The following is a 24,980-nucleotide window of genomic DNA, read 5'->3' as shown; positions in this document are numbered from 1 at the left end:
GACAGGGTACAGACCCTATATAGAGAATAGGTGATCACCCTACTTCTCTCAATTCTACTCTTCTTTCCCCTTGCCTCCATTCAGACATGTTCCCTGTTGATAATCTCCGTCCCAGCTGATGCTGATGCTTTCCTTTCCAACCCCTTGTGTTTATGTTGAAAGATGTCAGCCTTGGCTCAGTGGGTAGCACTCTTGCCTCTGTTAAAATTTGTCCAACAAACACGGACTTGTGGACAGTGCCCCAAAAATGCTAACCATCCAATTCAAATGCAGACAGTTAGTGTGGATCTCTGAGGTTCTTTACCCATATTTCTGCAGAATTACATTGCTTCAGTGGTACCATTTATCAAAGCATAGGAGGAGTTTCCTGCCAAGTTTAGATAATGCAGTGCTTTCTGTATCAATTGACACAACCACCAGTGCCAGCGGGGGGTGTCCAGAGGGCACTTGAGCGAACTTCTTTTTATAGGCAGAAGGTATTTAGACATCCTTTAAATTTTGGCGAGAATGAATAGTAAACAAATTGTCTCATTAACGACATCTGTTAGAATAAATGCAGTACAATAAATAGGGCATGTTGACAGGGCTAGAATATTTTTCTGTTCCTCCACCCTTGTGAGAAGTAGTCAGTTTAAGTTCAACACCTGTGTCTGTTTTAGGATCTGTCGCCTAGCAACATGGCCGTTCTGCCCCTCGAGCCTGTTCCGCCATTCCATTAGACCATTTGTACCTTAAAATTTAATTTGCCCATTTTGGTTCTGTAACCCTTGCCTAACAAAATCTATTAATCTCAGTTGTGAAATTTTCAATTGACCCCCCAGCCTCAACAACTTTTTGGGGAAGAGACTTCCAGATTTCCACTACCCTTTGTATGAAGAAGTGCTTCCTGACATCACCCCTGAATGGCCTAGCTCTAATTTTAAGATTGTGCTCCCCTGTCCTGGACTCCCCCACCAGAGGAAACAGTTTCTCTCTATCTACACTATCAAATCCTTTAATCATCTTAAACACCTCAATTAGATCATCCCTTAATCTTCTATAGTCTAGGGAATACACACCTAGTCTATATAACCTGTCCTCATAATTTAACCCTTTTAGCCCTGGTATCATTCTGGTGAATCTGCACTCACAAACATTTTATAACATAATGGAGCAGACCCTTGGTACATACCCTCTGAGTTGAAATTGGCCTCTGTAGTCACAGTCGCTTATGTCCAAGATGTCTTTGCTCACCATTTTAACTAAGGTGCTAATCTCTTCATTAATGTAACAGAGAGATCCCAGCTGATGTTTTCCTCACTAATAATACACAGTGCAATTTCATCCTTTCCTCTCATCAGACTCTATTTGAATTCTTGTTTGCTAAGCCAAGGCTGACAGTAAATGTCACAGAGTGTCTTCGAGTGCCATGGTACGGCCATTTTTGCCTTAAATTACAACTGCAACCCTGTGCAAATCCGGATATGAAAGTGCCCAGGTGGTGCACTGAACACCTTAAACTTAATATGGAACCTTTTTTAATTTAGGTGAGAACTGCTACTCTTTCAGAGCGTTAAACGTTAGCCACCTGGGGACCGAGCATGCAAGCAATAAACTCCATAGTCTCTAAGCTTATTGGGACCCGTAATGAGGCACAGCTGAGAGTATAAGGCTGCCTATCACACCATACCACACCCATCACACCACGCAGCAACAGTGAGTGTTGGCTGGGTTCTCGACCAAAGAGGGCATCGCAGCTATCCAAATTAGTGTGGAGGATGAATTCCGGGAGTGTGTACGAGATGGTTTTTTTAGATCAGTACATTGAGGAGCCAACCAGGGAATAGGCTATCCTAGATTGGGGATTGTGCAATGAGAAGGGGCTAATTAATAATCTGGTTGTGCGGGGTTCTTTAGGGAAGATTGACCATAACATGATAGAATTCTTCATTAAGATGGAAAGTGAAGTAGTCCAATCCGAATCTAGGGTCCTAAATCTAAACAAAGGAAACTATGAAGGTATGAGGAGTGAGTTGGCTATGATAGATTGGGAAGCTTCATTAAAAGGCATGATGGTGGATAGGCAATGGCTAACATTTAAGGAACGAATGCATGAATTGCAACAATTATACATTCCTTTCTGGCGCAAAAACATAAAAGGAAAAGCGGCCCAACCATGGCTAACAAAAGAAATTAAGGATAGTATTAGATTCAAACAGGAGTCATATAAAGTTGCCAGAAAAAGTAGCAAGCCTGAGGATTGGGAGCAGTTTAGAATTCAGCAAAAAAGGACCAAGAGATTGATTAAGAAGGGAAAAATAGAGTGAGAGAGTAAACTTGCAAGGAACATAAAAGTGGACTGTAAAAGTTTCTACAAATATGTAAAAAGAAAAAGATTAGTAAAAACAAATGTAGGTCCCTTACTGTCAGAATTGGGAGAATTTATAATGGGGAATTATGAAATGGCAGAGCAACTAAACAAATACTTTGGTTCTCTCTTCACGGAAGAGGACACAAATAACTTCCCAGAAATGCTAGGGAACCAAGGGACTAGTGAGAAGGAGGAATGAAAGGAAATTAGTATTAGTAAAAAAACAGTGCTGGAGAAATTAATGGGCCACTTTTCCTTTTGTGTTTTTGCGCCAGAAAGGAATGTTTAATTGTTGCAATTCATGCATTTGTTCCTTAAATGTTAGCCATTGCCTATAAATCCCCAGGGCCTGATAATCTGCAACCCAGAGTACTAAAAGAAGTAGCCATGGAAATATGGATGCATTAGTTTACGTCATTTTTTCATTCGTTCATGGGATGTGGGCATCGCTGGCAAGGCCAGCATTTATTGCCCATCCCTAATTGCCCTTGAGAAGGTGGTGGTGAGCCGCCTTCTTGAACCGCTGCAGTCCGTGTGGTGAAGGTTCTCCCACAGTGCTGTTAGGTAGGGAGTTCCAGGATTTTGACCCAGCGACGATGAAGGAATGGCGATATATTTCCAAGTCGGGATGGTATGTGACTTGGAGGGGAACGTGCAGGTGATGTTGTTCCTATATGCCTGCTGCCCTTGTCCTTCTAGGTGGTAGAGGTCGTGGGTTTGGGAGGTGCTGTCGAAGAAGCCTTGGCAAGTTGCTGCAGTACATCCTGTAGATGGTACTCACTGCAGCCACAGTGTGGAGGGAGTGAATGTTTAGGGTGGTGGGTGGGGTGACAATCAAGTGGGCAGCTTTGTCCTGGAGGGTATCAAACTTCTTGACTGTTGTTGGAGCTGCACTCATCCAGGCAAGTGGAGAGTATTCCATCACGCTCCTGACTTGTGCCTTATAGATGGCGGAAAGGCTTTGGGGAGTCAGGAGGTGAATCACTCGCCGCAGAATACCCAGCCTCTGACCTGCTCTTGTAGCCACAATATTTATGTGGCTGGTCCAGTTAAGTTTCGTCAATGGTGATGGTAATGCCATTGAATGTCAAGGGGAGGTGGTTAGATTCTCTCTTGTTGGAGATGGTCATTGCCTGGCACTTGTCTGGCTCGAATGTTACTTGCCACTTATCAGCCCAAGCCTGGATGTTGTCCAGGTCTTGCTGCAAGCAGGCACGGACTGCTTCATTATCTGAGGGGTTAAAAACAAAAGGATTTGATAACAGGGCATTTAGAAAATATCAACGGGATTAGACAAAGTCAACATGGATTTATGAAAGGGAAATCATGTTTGACAAACCTATTGGAATTTTTTGAGGATGTAACTGGTAGAATAGATCAGGGAGAACCAGTGGATGTGGTTTATTTAGATTTTCAGATAAAGTCCCTCATAAGAGGTTAGTGTGCAAAATTAAAGCACATGGGATTGGTGGTAATATACTGTCATGGATTGAAAATTGGTTAACAGACAGGAAACAGAGAGTAGGAATAAATGGGTCTTTTTCGGGGTGGCAGGCAGTGACTAGTGGGGTGCCGCAGGGATCAGTGCTTGGGCCCCAGCTATTCACAATATATATCAATGATTTGGATGAAGGAACCAAATATAATATTTCCAAGTTTGCTGATGACACAAAACTTGGTGGGATTGTGAGTTGTGAGGAGGATTCAAAGAGGCTTCAAGGCTATTTAGACAAGTTGAGTGAGTGGGCAAATACATGGCAGATGCAGTATAATGTGGATAAATGTGAAGTTATCTACTTTGGAAGGAAAAACAGAAAGGCAGAGTATTATTTAAATGGTGATAAATTGGGAAATGTTAATGTACAAAGGGACCTGGGTGTCCTTGTACACCAGTCACTGAAAGCAAATGTGCAGGTGCAGCAAGCAGTTAGGAAGGCAAATGGTATGTTGGCCTCCCTTGCAAGAGAACTTGAGTACAGGAGCAAGGATGTCTTACTGCAGTTATACAGGGCCTTGGTGAGACCACACCTGGAGTATTGTGTGCAGTTTTGGTCTCCTTACCTAAGAAAGAATATACTTGCCATGGAGGGAGTGTAGCGAAGGTTCACCAGACTGATCCCTGGGATGGCAGGACTGTCGTATGAGGAGAGATTGGGTCGACTCGGCCTGTATTCACTCGAGTTTAGAAGAATGAGAGGGGATCTTATTGAATCGTATAAAATTCTGACAGGGCTAGACAGACTGGATGCAGGGGGATGTTTCCCCTGGCTGGGGGGGTCAAGAATGAGGGGTCACAGTCTCAGGATACGGGGTAGGACATTTAGGACTGAGATGAGGAGAAATTTCTTCACTCAGAGGGTGGTGAACCTGTGGAATTCTCTACCACAGAAGGCTGTGGAGGCCACGTCACTGAATATATTTAAGAAGGAGCTGGATAGATTTCTAGACACAAAAGGCATCAAGGGGTATGGGGAGAGAGCGGGAATATGGTATTGAGATAGAGGATCAGCCATGATCATATTGAATGGTGGAGCAGGCTCAAAGGGCTGAATGGCTTGCTCCTGCTCCTATTTTCTGTGTTTCTATGTATGTCCGATCTTGGCCTTATCTAAAGTCCAATCATGTAGCCTTGCCAGCAAAGGTCACTGGATAACAACCAGAGTTTGGAATCCCAGCCCAAAGTGACTGAGGCCAACAGCACCACTCTTGGTGCTAACTCAACAAAGACCAGGGACCGAACCCGAGACCTCCAAGTAGGGCTTAGTGCTACAAACTGCTTGTGGCAGCTGAGCAATTGGGGAAGCCTCATCCTTCGGTGAATTTTAATTGTAATTCATTGGGCGCTAAATTGGGCCGTGTGGCGCCCGTTGTTTCGTGCGTGACGCGCGCCAGACGCCATCTTGTTATAGGAGTTAGCGTAGGCACAGATAACGAATGCTGGAATCACGTAAAGTAGGGAGAAAATGGCTTCAATCAGTGTACAATGCTGATTTAAAGTGATAGACACCATTTTGGGACTTAACGCTCAACTCAACGCACAGTCTTAATCCCGACCATCTGAACGTGATGCCTGGAGGACCCCCCCACCAGTGCTATTTAAAGGGACCATGCAGGATTTACAGATTAGTGACTGGATTATTGCCGTTGGCTGCTGAGACATTTGTAACTGTTTTTGGAGGTCTCCTAGACTTGAATACTAGGACGCGGGGACATGGCCTAACATTTAGAACCAGGACGTGCAGGAGTGAAGTTAGGAAATGCTTCTACATGCAAAGGTTGGGAGACGTTTGGAACATTCTTCTACAGACGGCAGATGATGCTGGCTCAATTGTGAATGTTAAATCTGAGATTGATAGATTTATGTGAACCAGGGGTGTTAAGGGATATGGGGCTAAGACGGGTATATGGAGTTAGGTCACAGGTCCACCATGATCTCATTGAATGGTGGAACAGGCTCGATGGGCTAAATGCCACGGCCACTTGCTGCCTCTTGATATGCGCCACCTTCTCCTGCAAGAAAAGTACTTGTGCCTGGGTGATGTGCCTGTCATGGTTGAATAGCTGCCAGTGTGTGTGGCCTGTGAGTTGTGGGTGGGCGGCTTGCAACAGTGGTAATGTGTAAGGGTGAGAGGAAGCATCTGATTGGAAGAGTTGAGTACTGATGGTAAGAGTTTGTTGGTATGTGGGGGATGGGGGTGTAGTGCATGGTGCAGTTGGTAGGAGATGCCACTTGACAGTTGACCTCACTCACCTTGCCCACTCATGTCAAAGCATTGAACTTCTTCCTGCACTGCATCCGTGTTCATGATGCTGTGCGTCTGGCATTGACTTCGTCCCCCGCTGCGTCCCACTGCCTTTTGAGTATATGTCTGGAGGGCCTCTTGCCCCCCGCCCCCCCTCCCCGACCCCGCGGATATAGGATGCCCCTCCTTCTGTCCTCCTCTTGCACCCAAGGTCTCTAGTGCATCAGCAGAGAACCTTGGTGCATGCACTCTCACAGGCCTGGTACCAACTCAGATCGGCAGATTGGTGAGGTCTGGCATGCAGATTGGAGGATGTGGGATTTAGTAGTGCGCAACCTTTATTCAATGTTTTAACATAACTCATCAGTGTGTAAACATAGGGATGGGACCTGCATCTGTGTTTTACATGTGCGATGTCTGATCTCTGTTCAGACTCCGTGCAGACAGTAGACTGTTATTTTCATCAAATAACAGGTACCAGCTACCTTTAAGAGATTTCTAAGAAACATCCTCCCTTTAAGAGATTGAGCTCCCTCTGGTGGTGGAAAGTGCAAATTGCATTGATTCCACGTGCAAGGCTTGGAAAGGAACGCTGATTGCAGGCAAGTCCCCCCGTGGGGCCAAACCTGCATCCTGCCTGTGCAGGGTCCATCACCGTCCGAAACGGACCCTAATCGAATTTTTCCCCCAGTTGTGTTTTGGTAAAATCTCAGCTAAGACATTGACAAAAGTAGTCAATTGAAGAGCGTTCCCATCAGCACTTAGATGTGACTGGAAAATTTAAACAATTGAAAAATATCCAGCGAAATATTTCAGCACAAGGTGAATTGTTGGGAATATCGCAGAAATCTCTCGCCATTGCTGAAAAGCAGGGAATTCACCAAAGAAATCCAAATTATGCCCCAGTTAAAGGAACAAAGAACGAGTGTTTTCAACCTGGGTGTTGGATTTCCTTGATATTTTTGTTGGAAGTATAATAAGATAATCTGCAGTAATACTAGAAGGGAGAGATGTAAACCGGATAAAATGTACTTTACATTTTAGGTGTGTTCAATTGCTTATTAACAAAGACTGCTCCAAGCAAAACCACTTTGTACTGTATCAAACATTCTAGCATTTGCCCAACAGGTGATAAAGCATTAAATGATTTTGTGGAAATGTTTGTGCAATGCAGTTACATGACTTAGCCGAAGGAGTTAATCAGCAATGTCCTAGTAGGTAATGAAGAATCACTGACTCCAGTTGGATAAGTCACCTGTATTCATTTATGTTATGTAGGTGTCCTGTCCTGAACTGTGTTTTCAATGCAGGCTACATCCATAACTGCTTCATTTCTGCCTTACTGTTTGTATCCTATCTTGGCAAATTATACTACTACCTCCACAATCTCACATCTCCATCTCACATCTTGGCTCTAAGTAAGTATATTTCTTAAAATCTCTTCTTTCTCCTCCCCCATAAGAGAGTGTGATCAAATATTTCCTCAAGTGACTCCAGCACGTGTCTCTCCTCTAGAGCTGCAAAAAATATTGGGCACATTTTTTGTTGGTCATGAGAAGTGTTTGACCTGTCCTGTATTTCAGGCTCCTTAGTTGGTCCATCCCTCCACCCATTCATCCCTTAATTCACTCACTCATCTCTCCATCCCTCCACCCATTCACCCACCCATTCGCCCACCCACCCATTCGCCCACCCACTCATTCGCCCACCCATCCATCTATTACACAACCACCCGTTCGCCCACCCACCCGTTCGCCCATTCGCCCACCCATCCATCTATTACACAACCACCCGTTCGCCCACCCACCCGTTCGCCCATTCGCCCACCCATCCATCTATTACACAACCACCCGTTCGCCCACCCACCCGTTCGCCCATTCGCCCACCCATCCATCTATTACACAACCACCCGTTCGCCCACCCACCCGTTCGCCCATTCGCCCACCCATCCATCTATTACACAACCACCCGTTCGCCCACCCACCCGTTCGCCCATTCGCCCACCCATCCATCTATTACACAACCACCCGTTCGCCCACCCACCCGTTCGCCCATTCGCCCACCCACCCATTCGCCCACCCACCCATTCGCCCACCCACCCATTCGCCCACCCACCCATTCGCCCACCCACCCATTCGCCCACCCACCCATTCGCCCACCCACCCTTTCGCCCACCCATCCATCCACTACGCTGAACCTCTATCATCTCTCTTTTTTCAGTATATTCCAGAATCGGCACGTTACAACGTTTCTGTGGGGAACACTCAGCGTGCTATTGAGACCCTCAATTATATTGCAAAGATGAACCACTCCTGCCTCCCTCAGGGCTCTTTGATAGAGACTCACATGGTAAGTCCAAATAATACCCTGATATTTGTAGTAAGTACATTTCTGGTAAAAGGATAAGACTACATTGATATATCACCAAAATAATGCAAATTTGGTGTTAAATTGAGATCTTTGGGGAATGCTTTTTAGAATGCATCCAGGATTAGTAGATTTCTAGCCCAAAAAGGAAAGAAGCAATGCTTGATTTAGTCCTGGGAAATGAAGTGGGTAACTAATTGATGTGAGAGTAGGAGAACAATTGGGAAATAGTAACTACAATGTAGTTAGCTTCAATATAAGAATAGTGAAGAGTCAAAGATAAGGGTGCTGGATTGGAAAAAGGCAAAGTTCAGCCAGATAATATGGAATCAGGTCCAAATAAACTGGGCAAAATGTTAGACAGCAGGTCAATGGATTAGCAGTGGGACATCTTCAAATATGGAATGCATAAAGTACAAAATAAATATATTCTGACACGAATAAATCCAATAAGGAATTCAGGAGAAACTTCATTACCCAGAGAGTGGTTAGAATGTGGAACTTGCTACCACATGGAGTAGTTGAATTGAATAGCATAGATGGATTTAAGGGGAAGCTAAATAAACACATGAGAGAAAAAGGAATAGAAGGAAATGTTGATAGGATTAAATGAAGTTGGTTGAGAGGAAGCTCGTGTGGAGCATAAAAACCAGCACAGACCAGTTGGGCTGAATGGCCTGTTTTTGTGCTGTAAATTCTCTTTAATTCTATGTAAAAAGGGGTGTGTGGGCAATAGGATTAGTTTTGGATTGCTGTAGCAAAGAGCATGGAGATCCGAATGACTTCCTCCAGTGCTGTAAACTTCTATAGTTGAGCCAAAGCCAGCTGGTCAAAAGGCTAATGGAAACCCTGGTGGGATATTTTTCTTAAGACACTGGTTTGTTGTCTCCTCAGTTTATAAAGGCTATTTATGAAGAACTGTTAATGTTGGTGCATTATTGACTCCAAACATTACACATGTAATTTTACAACCAGGTTTCCTTCAATCTGGGTTGCAGAGGAGATAACTAAAGTGTAACATTTACCTATTTGATGAGAGAATTCTAACAAGACTAACTTGGCCATACCTTCTCTAATGGGTTAGGGGGAGCTACATTTGGCCTCAGTGCCCCTGGGCTAAAAAGGGACTGCTCAAGCCTTGTGTAACTGGTGTTCGCTATCTAAGTTCACACAAGAAGAATGGACAACTAGGCAAGGTCCAGCACCAGTGGATCTGTGTCCCAGCAAGAGTCAGCACTGTCAGGTGTGGAGCGGAGAAGATCAGCAGGTGGAGAAGGTTAACGTACCCAGGCCAATCTTTGGAGTTCTAAGCCTTAATTAATTTTTTTTTTTAAAACCTTATCTTTTGGAGCCCATGTTCAGCTAGTCAAAGGCCATAGTTTTAGCTTTGGATCTTGCCTCCAAAATGGACAGCCAAGAGACTGAGAATTAAAAGTGTATAAAACTTACTACCTTGAAACCAAAATGTTATAGAATAGATTAGGTTATATTAGATAGAAACAAAGTAAATGTAAGGTTAGCCTAATGAAAATTAAAGAGATAGAGAAAAAAAATGGGAAGGGAAGAGTGGGCAAGTGGAAATAAATTTTATTTTTTTTATTTACATATTTTGGGTTTCATTTTGCAGAGGGTTAATATCCTAATAAAGGTTTCTTGTTCGCATTGCTTTACTTGTAACAGTGTTTGTTTCAGCATTATAGTATGAAAAGAAAGACATATTTATATAGTGTCTCATCAAGTGTCTCAAAGCACTTTATTAATTACTTGAAAGTGCAGTGACTTTTGTTATGTAGGCACATGGGGCAGCCATTTTGCACTCAGCAAAATCCTACACACAACAAAATCCTACACACAGCAATGGTTGCACGCCCAGTTAATCTGTAGTTAATTAGTTTTTGGTGGTGTTGGTTGAGGGAGGAATGTTGGCCAGGATAATTACAACAATGACAATAATAGCACCTAGTAGCTTTTATACAGCACCTTTAAAACGCAAAACGTCCCAATGTTTTCACAGAGGTGGGAGAAAAAAAATAGTTTGAAGGAACAGATGGTGAGTCAAGATGGGAGAGTTTGGAGAGGTGACTGAAAGCTTGGTTGAAAAGATGGACTTTCCAAAAGTTTTTAGAGAGAGAACTGCTCGCAGTACATCATGCACCAGCAGTATGCTAATGAGGGGACCTCTCAAAGCCTGGAGACGTCCCCTCAATATACCAGCGGTAGAAAACGCGCTGTTGCCAGGAATACACCGGGAGCGCAATATTGGGCCCCAGTGCTGGAGAAAGCTGCACCAACTTTTTTTTTTTATTCGTTCATGGGATGTGGGCGTCGCTGGCGAGGCCAGCATTTATTGCCCATCCCTAATTGCCCTTGAGAAGGTGGTGGTGAGCCGCCTTCTTGAACCGCTGCAGTCCGTGTGGTGACGGTTCTCCCACAGTGCTGTTAGGAAGGGAGTTCCAGGATTTTGACCCAGCGACAATGAAGGAACAGCGATATATTTCCAAGTCGGGATGGTGTGTGACTTGGAGGGGAACGTGCAGGTGGTGTTGTTCCCATGTGCCTGCTGCTCTTGTCCTTCTAGGTGGTAGAGGTCGCGGGTTTGGGAGGTGCTGTCGAAGAAGCCTTGGCGAGTTGCTGCAGTGCATCCTGTGGATGGTACACACTGCAGCCACGGTGCGCCGGTGGTGAAGGGAGTGAATGTTCAGGGTGGTGGATGGGGTGCCAATCAAGCGGGCTGCTTTATCTTGGATGGTGTCGAGCTTCTTGAGTGTTGTTGGAGCTGCACTCATCCAGGCAAGTGGAGAGTATTCCATCACACTCCTGACTTGTGCCTTGTAGATGGTGGAAAGGCTTTGGGGAGTCAGGAGGTGAGTCACTCGCCGCAGAATACCCAGCCTCTGACCTGCTCTGGTAGCCACAGTATTTATATGGCTGGTCCAGTTAAGTTTCTGGTCAATGGTGACCCCCAGGATGTTGATGGTGGGGGATTCGGCGATGGTAATGCCGTTGAATGTCAGGGGGAGGTGGTTAGACTCTCTCTTGTTGGAGATGGTCATTGCCTGGCACTTATCTGGCGCGAATGTTACTTGCCACTTGTGAGCCCAAGCCTGGATGTTGTCCAGGTCTTGCTGCATGCGGGCTCGGACTGCTTCATTATCTGAGGGGTTGCGAATGGAACTGAACACTGTGCAGTCATCAGCGAACATCCCCATTTCTGACCTTATGATGGAGGGAAGGTCATTGATGAAGCAGCTGAAGATGGTTGGGCCTAGGACACTGCCCTGAGGAACTCCTGCAGCAATGTCCTGGGGCTGAGATGATTGGCCTCCAACAACCACTACCATCTTCCTTTGTGCTAGGTATGACTCCAGCCACTGGAGAGTTTTTCCCCTGATTCCCATTGACTTCAATTTTACTAGGGCTCCTCGGTGCCACACTCGGTCAAATGCTGCCTTGATGTCAAGGGCAGTCACTCTCACCTCACCTCTGGAATTCAGCTCTTTTGTCCATGTTTGGACCAAGGCTGTAATGAGGTCTGGAGCCGAGTGGTCCTGGCGGAACCCAAACTGAGCATCGGTGAGCAGGTTATTGGTGAGTAAGTGCCGCTTGATAGCACTGTCAACGACACCTTCCATCACTTTGCTGATGATTGAGAGTAGACTGATGGGGCGGTAGTTGGCCGGATTGGATTTGTCCTGCTTTTTGTGGACAGGACATACCTGGGCAATTTTCCACATTGTCAGGTAGATGACAGTGTTGTAGCTGTACTGGAACAGCTTGGCTAGAGGCGCAGCTAGTTCTGGAGCTAGTTGTCGGGGCCTATAGCCTTCGCTGTATCCAGTGCACTCAGCCATTTCTTGATATCACGTGGAGTGAATCGAATTGGCCGAAGACTGGCTTCCGTGATGGTGGGGATATCGGGAGGAGGCTGAGATGGATCATCCACTTGGCACTTCTGGCTGAAGATGGTTGCAAACGCTTCAGCCTTGTCTTTTGCACTCACGTGCTGCACTCCGCCATCATTGAGGATGGGGATGTTTGCAGAGCCTCCTCCTCCCGTTAGTTGTTTAATTGTCCACCACCATTCACGACTGCATGTGGCAGGACTGCAGAGCTTTGATCTGATGGTTGTGGAATCGCTTAGCTCTGTCCATAGCATGTTGCTTCCGCTGTTTAGCGTGCATGTTGTCCTGAGTTGTAGCTTCACCAGGTTGGCACCTCATTTTTAGGTACGCCTGGTGCTGCTCCTGGCATGCTCTTCTACACTCCTCATTGAACCAGGGTTGATCCCCTGGCTTGTTGGTAATGGTAGAGTGAGGAATATGCCAGGCCATGAGGTTACAGATTGTGCTGGAATACAATTCTGCTGCTGCTGATGGCCCACAGCACCTCATGGATGCCCAGTTTTGAGCTGCTAGATCCATTCTGAATCTATCCCATTTAGCACGGTGGTAGTGCCACACAACACGTTGGATGGTGTCCTCAGTGCGAAGACGGGACTTCATCTCCACGAGGACTGTGCGGTGGTCACTCCTACCAATACTGTCATGGACAGATGCATTTGCGACAGGTAGATTGGTGAGGACGAGGTCAAGTAAGTTTTTCCCTCGTATTGGTTCGCTCACCACCTGCCGCAGGCCCAGTCTGGCAGCTATGTCCTTCAGGACTCGGCCAGCTCGGTCAGTAGTGGTGCTGCCGAGCCACTCTTGGTGATGGATATTGAAGTCCCCCACCCAGAGTACATTTTGTGCCCTTGCTACCCTCAGTGCTTCCTCCAAGTGGTGTTCAACATGGAGGAGGACTGATTCATCAGCTGAGGGAGGACAGTAGTTGGTAATCAGCAGGAGGTTTCCTTGCCCATGTTTGACCTGATGCCATGAGATTTCATGGGGTGCAGAGACAATGTTGAGGACTCCCAGGGCCACTCCCTCCTGACTGTATATCACTGTACCGCCACCTCTGGTGGGTCTGTCCTGCCGGTGGGACAGGACATACCCAGGGATGGTGATGGAAGAGTCTGGAAGATATGATTTTGTAAGTATGGCTATGTCAGGCTGTTGCTTGACTAGTCTGTGGGACAGCTCTCCCAATTTTGGCACAAGTCCCCAGATGCTAGTAAGGAGGACCTTGCAGGGTCGACTGGGCTTGGTGTTTTGCCGTTGTCGTGTCCGGTGCCTCGTGGTCCGTCCGGTTTTATTATTATTGTGACTTTTCGTAGCGAGATTTTACAACTGAGTGGCTTGCTAGGCCATTTCAGAGGGCAATTAAGAATCAACCACATTGCTGTGGGTCTGGAGTCATATATAGGCCAGACCGGGTAAGGACGGCAGGTTTCCTTCCCTAAAGGACATTAGTGAACCAGATGGGTTTTTACGACAATCCGGTCGTTTCATGGCCATCTGATACTAGTATTTTAATTCCAGATTTTTTAAAATTAATTTAATTTAATTTAATTAATTGAATTTAAATTCGCCAGCTGCCGTGGCGGGATTTGAACTCATGACTCTGGATTTTCGTCCAGGCCTCTGGATTATTAGTCCAGTAACATAACCACTATGCTACCGTACCCCATGTGCATTGGCCGTCGTTGCGATAGGATAATTTTGGCTGTTCTTTATTGATAGAAAGAATGACTTTGCCAAATTCCTGACTTGAATTCATTTTTGTCTTTAGGGAAAGAGGGGAGGAATTTTCGACTTGGTCGATGTCGAGTACAGACGCACAACACTGCAGTCCTGGTTCATCTGGTAAATGTCATCTGCCCTCAAACTGTATCCAGACATTAAAACAAAACTGTAAATGCACCATGACCAGCAAATCATATAGATTTTTCCCTTTTGTCCCAATTTTTCTCATTTTCTTTATCTCCTTGTGTGCTTTTCTATTTTTTTCCCCCAGTTGTCATCCCCCTCTTCTCCTGAAGCCAGTGAGTCCTTTTTGGGTGACAGGTTCCACGGACGCAGACAGCCCTCTGATTCCCCTCCCCCTCCTCTCCTCCCCTCCCTCTCCTCCTCCCCCATGTGACTGTTCTTCAGGTGTGAGCCTGGATTGTGAGTGTTGGGACATTGAACCATGAAAGGCTTCACAGCAGAGCCTAATCCTGGCCTTCGCCCGACGTCTCTGCATGAATTGTCACTGGGTTAGTAAGCAGGAGCAGTGGCTTGTGGCTGATACCATTGAAGTGGTTGTAACTAAGGCTGGGATCTGCTAATTTAGCACAGGCTGCTGATCAATCCTGCGACCACCGGACCTTATGCTATACCCGGACAGTGTGCTGATCCACCAGACCATTGGGAAATGCCTTCCATCCTCTTGTATTCGGGCAGGTGAGATAATTTGGGCTCTCGCCTTGTCCATGATTGGCTGCAGAGCTATAGATTGAGCCATGAGACGGATCTGTGACTTCTGCAGGGAAAGATGGATGACCAGGGCTAGCCTTTGTGTGATCGAACTCTCTACCTGATGAAACGCTTTCAGTCCAGCGATCGATATCACTGGGGCTCAAAGTCACGGCCATCAGTTTGGGAGCTAAGGAAGTCAGCTGCTTGAGCTGTGGAGCTCGCTCTTGCAGACTTCAATTTTAAATTAATTTCCCCTTGCAATTGAGACAATATTCGGGAACATTTCAACCTCTCATGGCTTTGCCCATTGGAAAGTCAGGATAAAGGGAATTTCCGTGCGTTAATGCTGTTGGTTTTGGTGTGGGATCTGCACCTTCCGGAGGGCTGGAAGCTCCATCTAGTGGTAGAGTTGTTGAACTTCAGGTGTGACTGTGTGTCACAGAATGGTGATGACCAAATAAGAAGTGGGCGACATACGGAGCAAATTTAATGTTATAGATTTGACATCTGAATCAACCCAAAGAAAATTGAATCAAATAAAACTTGTCTGTTGGTGACACAAGTTGCTTGACCAACAGCTGGATATTGTACAGATCCCTATATGTGACTTGTGGTGATATATTGTATGCTGGTTATGGGAGTATTTGTTATCCAACTTGTATGACTCAAGAAATATACAAAATGTGGGTCTTTGAATTCCATTGGCAATCATATTGACCTCGCTTAATGATTAGGTTAAGAGACTTCAATGTCCCACAGATTTTAAAACTTACCACTTAAAGGATGGCACAAAAAGTCTCCGAGACAGTGGAAGTACCTTGTTTCTGGGTAGATTTGAGCAATAATAAATCGCTCTTTGTATTTAAAACTGATCAGTTTGAGGAATGCCTGAGGAGGTTTGGTCATAAAAACAACGGGCCAAATTGGAGGCTCTGAGACACCGTACTTCTGCTTGGCCTAGCTCACTTAAATCAGACTTGTGATGATTGACTGTATTTTGTAAAGATTTTCTGAGAGGATATGCTGAAATTATTCTGGTAAAATAACTTGCGTTGAAGCCAGTTGAAAGCAGGCACCTGTTTGAAGTAATTGACCTCCATGGTTCTTCTAGGTTGGGAACAGCATTTGCTTATTATGGGCTGGTTCTAACCAGCTCAGAATTGTTGGAAAATAATCCAGTCTGTCGCACTATGGGAGATTTCAAGGCATCAGAAGTGTACAATTCATTGGAGAGCTGCCATTGTAAGATGTTCGAATCTGCAGACTACCAGACCATGGTCATCAGCACTTTAGGAGAATTCCTGTGTAAGGACAATCTCTCTGTCAGTATTTCTGTTTATCTAACTCTGTTTAAAAGTTTAGTTATCATCTATCCTTTCTGTTGTATGTAATTGTTGGTTCTCATGACCTTGAGTCCACGTGACTCTGAGCTTTGTGTTGATTTGTGAGTATGTTCACAGCTGAAGAATTGGCCTGTTCTGCCTGTTTAAAATGTCTTCGATGTATAACATGGAATAATATTGGTGCCGTTTTAGATAGCTGGAACAAAAAGGCAGATATCTCATGGACTTAACATAGAGCGCCAGAAAGATTTTGGGAAATGTTAGTGTAAAAATTGGACTCCAACAAACAAATCACAAACTCCCAGACACTAATGCACACTCTAGAACTTTAATGCAGCAATTGGTCATCAACTCTACATCACTTCTGCATCTAAGGTTAGAGTTCCAGGAGGCAACAGGTTTTGCTGGCAAGGAAATCTTGTGTCTGTCTGTGCATCTGTCTGTGCGTCTGTCTGTGTCTTCGCTCAGTGTGTTCTATGTAGACTTTTTGCACCGATTGAGGTGTCGTTGCAACAGGTCTGCCTCTGGCTAATGAAGTGGGATCCCCAGAAATTGCACATTCCGAAGCCACACGTTGGGTAGTGGTCGTTAATTACAGAGACCATTCAGTCTAAAAGGGGGAATTGCAGGCCCCACTGTTTATGTGAACAATGAGGGTAACAGGCTGTAGCTCTCAGGTGCAGACTTCAAAGGTCACAACGGTGGATTTATCCATAACATCTATTCCTACTTGTGAGATAGGCATGATATTTACTGCCCTACACTAAGCATGCAATGTAAAACCTTGTTTAAAAATTCTCATCGCTGGATCAAAATCCTGGAACTCCCTACCTAACAGCACTGTGGGAGAACCTTCACCACACGGACTGCAGCGGTTCAAGAAGGCGGCTCATCACCACCTTCTCAAGGGCAATTAGGGATGGGCAATAAATGCTGGCCTCGCCAGCGACGCCCACATCCCCAGAATGAATTTTTAAAAACTCAGGTAGGACACCACCCATTAACAGGTACAGCTGAAATAAATGCACCAAGGGGAGCAGCTAGTTCCTTGGACAGGGGTATGAAAACCCAACCATATGCACCTTTGGGCCCTACGGCTTTCTGAGACCCACCTGATGAAGGAAATGTCGAGCTTTGATTTGGCTGACTGGACTTTAGAATTGCAAGCTGAGAGGAGGGTTGTATTCGATAAGGAATAAGTGCACAATGTGAGTGACTAAGATTGGACTTCATATGACTTTTAAGCAAATATAGTGATATCTAACTTTGCCTCATCCACAAGGTGTGTTGCAGAGCTGTGTCATTCTCAAGGGATGGTGGGCGAGATTGTGAGGTGGACCTGGTTCTAAGAACAAATGTGAGGCTCTTCCTCCAGTCCTGGGGCTTATTTCAGAGACCCATTCGAGCATGCTGATTTTACCTTTCCATTTTAGGGTTTGATAGGCAATGGTGAGCAAGTTCATTCATAGAACGATAATGGAGCTGATCCACCTGTGTGTGCAGGTAAAGCAGTTAAAAAAAACACACGGGATCCTTGGCTTTACAAATAAAGGCATAGAGTACAAAAGCAAGGAAGTTATGCTAAACCTTTATAAATCGCTGGTTAGGCCTCAGCTGAGAAATAGAAATAGAAGTGGGCGGGCTGGAGGTGGATTTTACATTTTTATCTTCCCACCCAGCCGTCTTTGGGGATAATTTTAAATGTAAAAAAGTAAAATCCACCTCCAACCCGCCCACTTCTAATTCTAACGGAGGTAGGTCCGGGGCCAGGGGACTAACCCGTTCTTAGGAGGAGGGTCGGGGGCCAGGGGACTAACCCGCTCTCAGGAGGAGGGTGGGGGGCCAGGGGACTGACCCGCTCTCAGGAGGAGGGTCGGGGGCGGGCGACTGACCCACTCTCAGGAGGAGGGTCGGGGGCCAGGGGACTGACCCGCTCTCAGGAGGAGGGTCGGGGGCCAGGGGACTAACCCGCTCTCAGGAGGAGGGTCGGGGGCGGGCGACTGACCCACTCTCAGGAGGAGGGTCGGGGGCCAGGGGACTGACCCGCTCTCAGGAGGAGGGTCGGGGGCCAGGGGACTAACCCGCTCTCAGGAGGAGGGTCGGGGGCCAGGGGACTAACCCGCTCTCAGGAGGAGGGTCGGGGGCCAGGGGACTGACCCGCTCTCAGGAGGAGGGTCGGGGGCCAGGGGACTAACCCGCTCTCAGGAGGAGGGTCGGGGGCCAGGGGACTAACCCGCTCTCAGGAGGAGGGTCGGGGGCCAGGGGACTGACCCGCTCTCAGGAGGAGGGTCGGGGGCGGGCGACTGACCCACTCTCAGGAGGAGGGTCGGGGGCCAGGGGACTGACCCGCTCTCAGGAGGAGGGTCGGGGGCCAGGGGACTGACCCGCTCTCAGGAGGAGGGTCGGGGGCCAGGGGACTGACCCGCTCTCAGGAGGAGGGTCGGGGGCCAGGGGACTGACCCGCTCTCAGGAGGAGGGTCGGGGGCCAGGGGACTGACCCACTCTCAGGAGGAGGGTCGGGGGCCCGGAGACTGACCCGCTCTCAGGAGGAGGGTCGGGGGCCAGGGGACTAACCCGCTCTCAGGAGGAGAGTCGGGGGCCCGGAGACCAACCCGCTCTCAGGAGGCGGGTCGGGGGCCAGGCGACTGACCCGCTCTCAGGAGGAGGGTTGGGGGCGGGCGACTGACCCACTCTCAGGAGGAGGGTTGGGGGCGGGCGACTGACCCACTCTCAGGAGGAGGGTCAGGGGGCTGGGAGACTAACCCACTCTCAGGAGGAGAGTCGGTCAGTAAAATCTTTTAAGGAGGTTGCGGACCTCCATTTTAATAGATTTTTAAATTTTAACTCCTGGGGGCCAGGATTCCCGAGCCTTCTGCTTCACTCCACGTAAGAGGAGGTAAGAACGGCCAGCTCAACAGGTTATTGCCCATTTATTGCTTGTGGGCCAGGAGAAGCAGAAGTGTTTCCTCCAGGCCCAACAAGCTTACCTACACGTGCAATCACACACACGCAATCGGCTGACCCCCCACGACCTCTGACCTCCCACAACCTCTGACCCCACGACCTCTGACCCCCACGATCTCCGACCCATCCCCCTTCCCGATGTCCAGCCCCAACCCCTTCCCCCCACCCGATGTCCCACTTACCTGATGGACATCCTTATGTGGAGAGACTGGAGAAGCTGGGATTTTTCTCCATAGAGCAGAGAAGGTTAAGAAGTGATTTAATAGAGGTGATCAAAATTGTGAAGAGTTTTGATAGATTAAATAAGGAGAAACTGTTTCCAGTGGCCGGAGGGTCGGTAACTAGAGGACACAGATTTAAAATAATTGGCAAAAGCATCAGGGGGGAGATGAGGAGAAATTATTTTCCGCAGCGAGTTGTTATGATCTGGAATGCAATGGATGGTGGAAGCGGATTCAATAGTAACTTTCAAAAGGGAATTGGATAAATACTTAAAAGGGAAGAAATTGCAGTGCTATAGGGAAAGAGCAGGGGGAGTGGGACTAATTGGCCAGCTCTTTCAAAGAGCTGACACAGGCCTTGCGTTAGAAGAGGCAAAATCAGCCAGAATTCCAGCTTCTGCCCATTATCCAGTAGAAAAGCACGTGTGTTGATATCTGGTGAGAACAGGGTTGGGCTTGGATGTGATGCTCAACACAGTTGAATAGGTTGCTTAATTTGTGGCAAAGGAAACTCTCAAGTAAAATTAAGCGATGAAACTGGATATTTTTTAACAAAGTGTAAAGGGTATTTTTGTACGGGATAGCTTAATTCTACGCCACAAAAAATGTGTTGTGTACAGTAAGGGCTGCAATACGAAAGTAATGTTCCAGGAATTCAACTAAATACATTGCAACAAGAATAGAATATTAGAATTGCATGCTTAGACGAGGGTTGTGTTCGATAAAGGACGACTTGGGTTACCTTACAACACTTCAAAAGTCTTTTATTGGCTGTAAAACACTTTGAGACATCCTGAGGTTGTGAAAAGTGCGATATAAGTGCAATTTCTATCTTTCTTTCCTTCCCGATAAATAGGATTTCCTTATCCGGGGAGTTCAACACTGAGGCATTTAATCTGATAGTTTGCCCCCCTCCTCAGACCCATGGCTCCAATGTCGAGCTGACCTTTTGAAGCAAAAGGGTAAGTAAGCTCCTTAAACTGAGCATCCCGCACAAATAAAACCTGCGTTTAGCAAATTTAGGCATGACTGTGCACTGATTACATGGTGAGAGACAGATCACTTTCAGGTTAGATATGCAGGTGTTTCGAATCCAGCAGCCTGTGTGGGTGAATTAAAATGGAAAGATGCCAGTAATTTTCCATTTAATATAAAGGCTGCTCTTAGATTCAGCAACGTTCTTGGTCACTATTATAATAAACAAAATGACTTCCTTCTGATACGTGATGTGCATCAGTTGGCATTAGCAGTCTCCGCCTAGGCTGTGCCTCCCACACTGTCACCGTTACCACAGTAAGTTTGCACTGACGTGTTGCTGGTGATAGTATCGGCCAAACAGGGAGAGGATCTAACTCTACGAAGCCTCGCTTTTCTTCGCCCATGCACTGAGCAGATTTATTAAGATCAAGTGGGGCGAGCTCAACTTATGCAATACGAGCATCCAAATGAGTTCACACATTCATATGCCAATATTAGAATTAATATCACAGCACAGGAAGAGACCATTCGTCCCATCCTGCCTGTGCCAGCTCCCTGAACGTGTTGCCCAATTAGTCCCATTCCTCCATCCTCTCCCCATGTCCTTTTAAATCTTTTCAAATATTTATCCCCTTTCCCTTTTAAGAGCCATTGGGGTAGATTTTCAACCCAGTGCTTGGGTGTAAAACTAATGTGGCGAATCGGCCGCCTGTTATAGAAACCGCCCGATTTTCGTTTCCTCGGTGATAACGGGCGGTCAATCTGCAATGCCAGTTTTAAGCCTGGGCGGCAAGCTGAAAATCTACCCCCTGAAGATTGTGCTTCCACCACTGTTTCTGGTCGGACATTCCATGTCCCAACAACCCTCTGCGTTCTTTTGATGATGATCTTAAGCTTATATCCTCAATTTACTGACTCACTGAGCAGTGGAAATCATTTTTCTCCCAATTTACCTCATCAAAAACCCTTCATAATTTCGAACACCTCAAATACATGGTGAGATTTCATCCGAGAGGAATCCAGTGAGAAAAGTGAGCAAACTAATATAACACATTTAATAAAAACGCTCTCAGTAGATCACCTGATGTGAGACTGAACCAAACAGGCCCGGAAGGCCCAGGTCCCATCCTTGCTGCATGATGATTTAACTGATCTCAGTCGGAGGAGAGACTTTCAACCAGGCTTCCCATTTGGCCATTGAAGCCCATCCCTTTACTACCCGAACTCTCCTATTGTAGCATCGACTGCACTATGAATATTCCTAATATTATTGCCTTGACTGTCCTCCCTTGTAGACAATGCCAAAACATGTATCATCTATGAGGAAGAAAGTTCCTCCTGATAACTGTTTTAAACAATTTCTCAGAATTTAAACTTATGTCCTCTGGTCTTACTTTCTTGGTTTAGTTTGCAGTAAACATTCCCAGTTTACCTCACCAACATAGAGACATTGGTGACCCCCTAAATCTTCTCCCTTGACTGTAAAGCTAATGCTTCTCTTCAGCCTTTCCTCATAGTTAATTTTCTTTGCACTTGAAATCAGTCTTGTTGCTCTTTACACTCCCTCTCCGACATATTGTATGTCTATCGTGGTGTGGCCAACAGAATTGGACATTGCACTGATGCTGAACTTGTTTAATGTAAGTCATGTGTCAGGGCCTAAACTGACTCCAAAGGGTAGTGGATTGAGATGGTCTCGTCGAGTGAAACAGCTTCTCACTGACGCTATAGTTACGGTGTGAAACAATTAAGCAATCAGGATATTGTAAAACTAATCTGCATTTTCTGGTAGTTTTGAATTTGCTGTGAACTCCAGGCTGTGTGGAGAATCTCAGGCACAAATTTGCACACCATATCACTCCATGGTGCCACATTCCTGGGAATGGCCCTCCAACAAGACACTGGTCGAAGTGACAAGGACTGACACAGCTTCCTTTGGAAAATTTGGAACAGGGGGTCAATTTTGAAACAGAGCTGGGAAGGAGGCGGGGGGTCAATTTGAGGTCGGGAAACCCATTAGTATAGGATTCCCGGACATCCTTACGATTTTTGACGTAAGGACGTGTCGGTTTCCCGTCCGACTGACCAGCTGATTGACAGGTTGGTCTCAGTCAGACAGGAGACCAGTCAGGGAGAGAACGTCTTCAGGTAAGTCTGCAGGTAGGCCTTTGTTTGCATGGATGGGGGAGGGGCACGGGGGAGGCATGGGTGGGCAAGGGGCATGGGTGGGCACATGTGGGCAAGGGGAATGGGTGGGCATAGATGGGCACAGGGGTCGCGAGTCATGGGGATGAGATCGGGGTTCAGTCTCGGCGGGGGTGGGTGGGATCGGGGGTCATCGCGGGATCTTCAATTGTTGGGGGGGGTCGGAGGGGGAGGATCAGGTCGAATGATCGGGGTCGAGGGTCGGGGTCGAGAGTCCGCGATTGGAGTGGGGGGTCCGCGATTGGGGCGGTGGGGGTCGGTGCAGGTAGGCTTGTTGGGCCTGGGGGAAGCACTCCTGCTCCTCCGGACCCACAAGCACCTTTCTACCTGCAGTCTCGGCCCTTCTCGCCTCCTTTCACAAGGCGTAAAACAGAAGGTCTGGGAATCCCAGCCCCACGGGGTAGAAATCGGGAATTAGTTAAAAATGGAGGCCAGAAGCCTCCTTGAAAGGTTTTAAGGCCCGATCCGCCTCCTGGGAGCGGGTTGGTCGCCCACCCCTCTTCCCATCCCGGTGAAAACCGAAAATGGGTGGGTTGAAGGCGGGTTGGGGGCGGGTCAGAAATGGTGGCAATTTTCAATGCCACCCCGCCCCTAACCCTTGTTTTTTACTTTTAAAATCGAGCCCATGGTCTTAATCGGAAAATTCTGAGCGGCAATTGAAAGATTTCAGGAAATGACTGCAGACCTTTCCTTCAGTGTTTTAAAGTGCTAGCTTCGGCTTAGTGGTTCATACCCTTGCCTCTGAGTCAGAAGGTTGTGGATTCAAACCCCACTCCAGTAACTTGAACATCTAATTTAGACTTGCACTTCTGTGCAGTACTGAGTGAATGTGTCTTTTGGATGAGATGTTAAACTGAGGCCCCCTCTGCCCTCTCTGGTGGATGTAAGCGATTCCATGACACTATTCGAAGAAGAGCAGGGGAGTTCTCCCTGTGCCCTGGCCAATATTTATCTCTCAACCAACACCTAAAACAGATTATCTGGTCATTTATTTCATTGCTGTTTGTGGGACCTTCCTGTGCGCAAATTGGCTGTCACGTTTCCAACATTACAACAGTGACTACACTTCAAATAGTACTTCATTGGCTGTAAAGCACTTTGGGACATTCTGAGGTTGTGAATGACGCTATAGAAATGCAAGTTATTTTGTTCGGTCCTACATCCAACATAAACAGCTCTTAGAAAATCCCTCTTCAGGGTTAATCTCTTCTGGTAGTGCACTGGTTAACTAGATTTTCCAATGGGGAATCCTTTAACGCTGATGCTAACCTGGTTAAAGTAAACGGGTTAATGTAACGCCAATCAGAAAATCTGGGCTTATTGAATAATGACTCTTAAAGGTTAGTTTACCTTAAGTAGCAAGCTGCATTCTATTTCCTCAAAGAAAACCTTTCTCTTTCAAGGTGCTTGTCAGTAACTTACAGATATAACCAACTGCGGGCGAGACAAGACCAGGCCTGGCTGTGATGTCTGCCATACTTGACATCAGTCACTGTCCACATGACGAATGGCACCATGGGTGAGGTGCTGGAGGTCTGCCTCACCGAGAAAATTGGGGAAGACAATAGTTTGTACTCGACTAATTCCTCATTCGAGGAGCACAACCTCAACATCTTTAATTTTAGTTGTCTTTATCGCGAGTTTAATTCATTTTCAATCTCCTCAGCTCATTTGTTTTCCCTCACAAGTCTCACACACGGTTTGAACTGAATCATTCCTGTCTTTATCTTACCACTGAAACATCTTTTCTTTCAGTTGTTCCGTTCAGTCCTTTCATCATTGAGACCTTGGGAAGATGTCGCAGTTTGGCATTAACGATGGGGACCTCTGGCATTTTCTTTCTCTTCCTTAACATCTGTAGCAGCAGGTAGGATGGCTATTGACGACTGGCTCTGAAGAATGAGCCCTCATCATCCCTTGACTGTTGACAGGAGAGTGTTTTTCCAATGTCCATCAACAAGCTGTACACAAAACAGTATCGCAAAAATGTCCCTACGATTCATGGATCTTCCAGCCGCTCTTCCATCATCCTGCCACCCCCTTAGCTCCACTTCACCCAGCCTGCTCCTCCAATTCCACATTCTCCATAGCCCAGCTGCCCACCCACCTCAACCTCTCTTTTGCCACGTCCTACATCCCTAAGCACTTTCTTCACCGTACCTGTCCCCCACCCCCAATCCCCCCATTCATTGTACCTGTCCCTCACCCCCAATCCCCTCATTCACAGTACCTGTCCCTCACCCCCAATCCCCCCTTTCACAGTACCTATCCCCCAACCCCAATCCCCCCATTCACTGTACCTGTCCCTCACCCCCAATCCCCTCCATCTCTGTACCTGTCCCTCACCCCCAATCCCCCCATTCACTGTACCTGTCCCTCACCCCCAATCCCCTCCATCTCTGTACCTGTCCCTCACCCCCAATCCCCCCATTCACTGTACCTGTCCCTCACCCCCAATCCCCTCCATCTCT

The 24,980-nt window shown here is 46.8% G+C and overlaps 1 protein-coding gene across 2 annotated transcripts in view; it reads left to right on the top strand.

Annotated features, from left to right (window-relative positions):
• Positions 1-24,980, top strand: part of svopl (SVOP-like) — a 127,643-nt gene that overhangs the window by 86,626 nt on the left and 16,037 nt on the right. For both annotated transcript variants that reach the window (XM_067999906.1, XM_067999905.1), the window contains exons 9-12: positions 8,314-8,442; positions 14,131-14,204; positions 15,910-16,103; positions 24,265-24,376. In XM_067999906.1, the coding sequence (XP_067856007.1) occupies positions 8,314-8,442; positions 14,131-14,204; positions 15,910-16,103; positions 24,265-24,376 (509 nt within the window). The remainder of the gene's footprint in view (positions 1-8,313; positions 8,443-14,130; positions 14,205-15,909; positions 16,104-24,264; positions 24,377-24,980) is intronic.

The sequence above is a fragment of the Heptranchias perlo genome, chromosome 18 (assembly GCF_035084215.1).
Source record: "Heptranchias perlo isolate sHepPer1 chromosome 18, sHepPer1.hap1, whole genome shotgun sequence".
Taxonomy (NCBI): domain Eukaryota; kingdom Metazoa; phylum Chordata; class Chondrichthyes; order Hexanchiformes; family Hexanchidae; genus Heptranchias; species Heptranchias perlo.
Note: the sequence above shows the minus strand (reverse complement) of the source record. Positions and strands in the feature narration are given on the sequence as shown.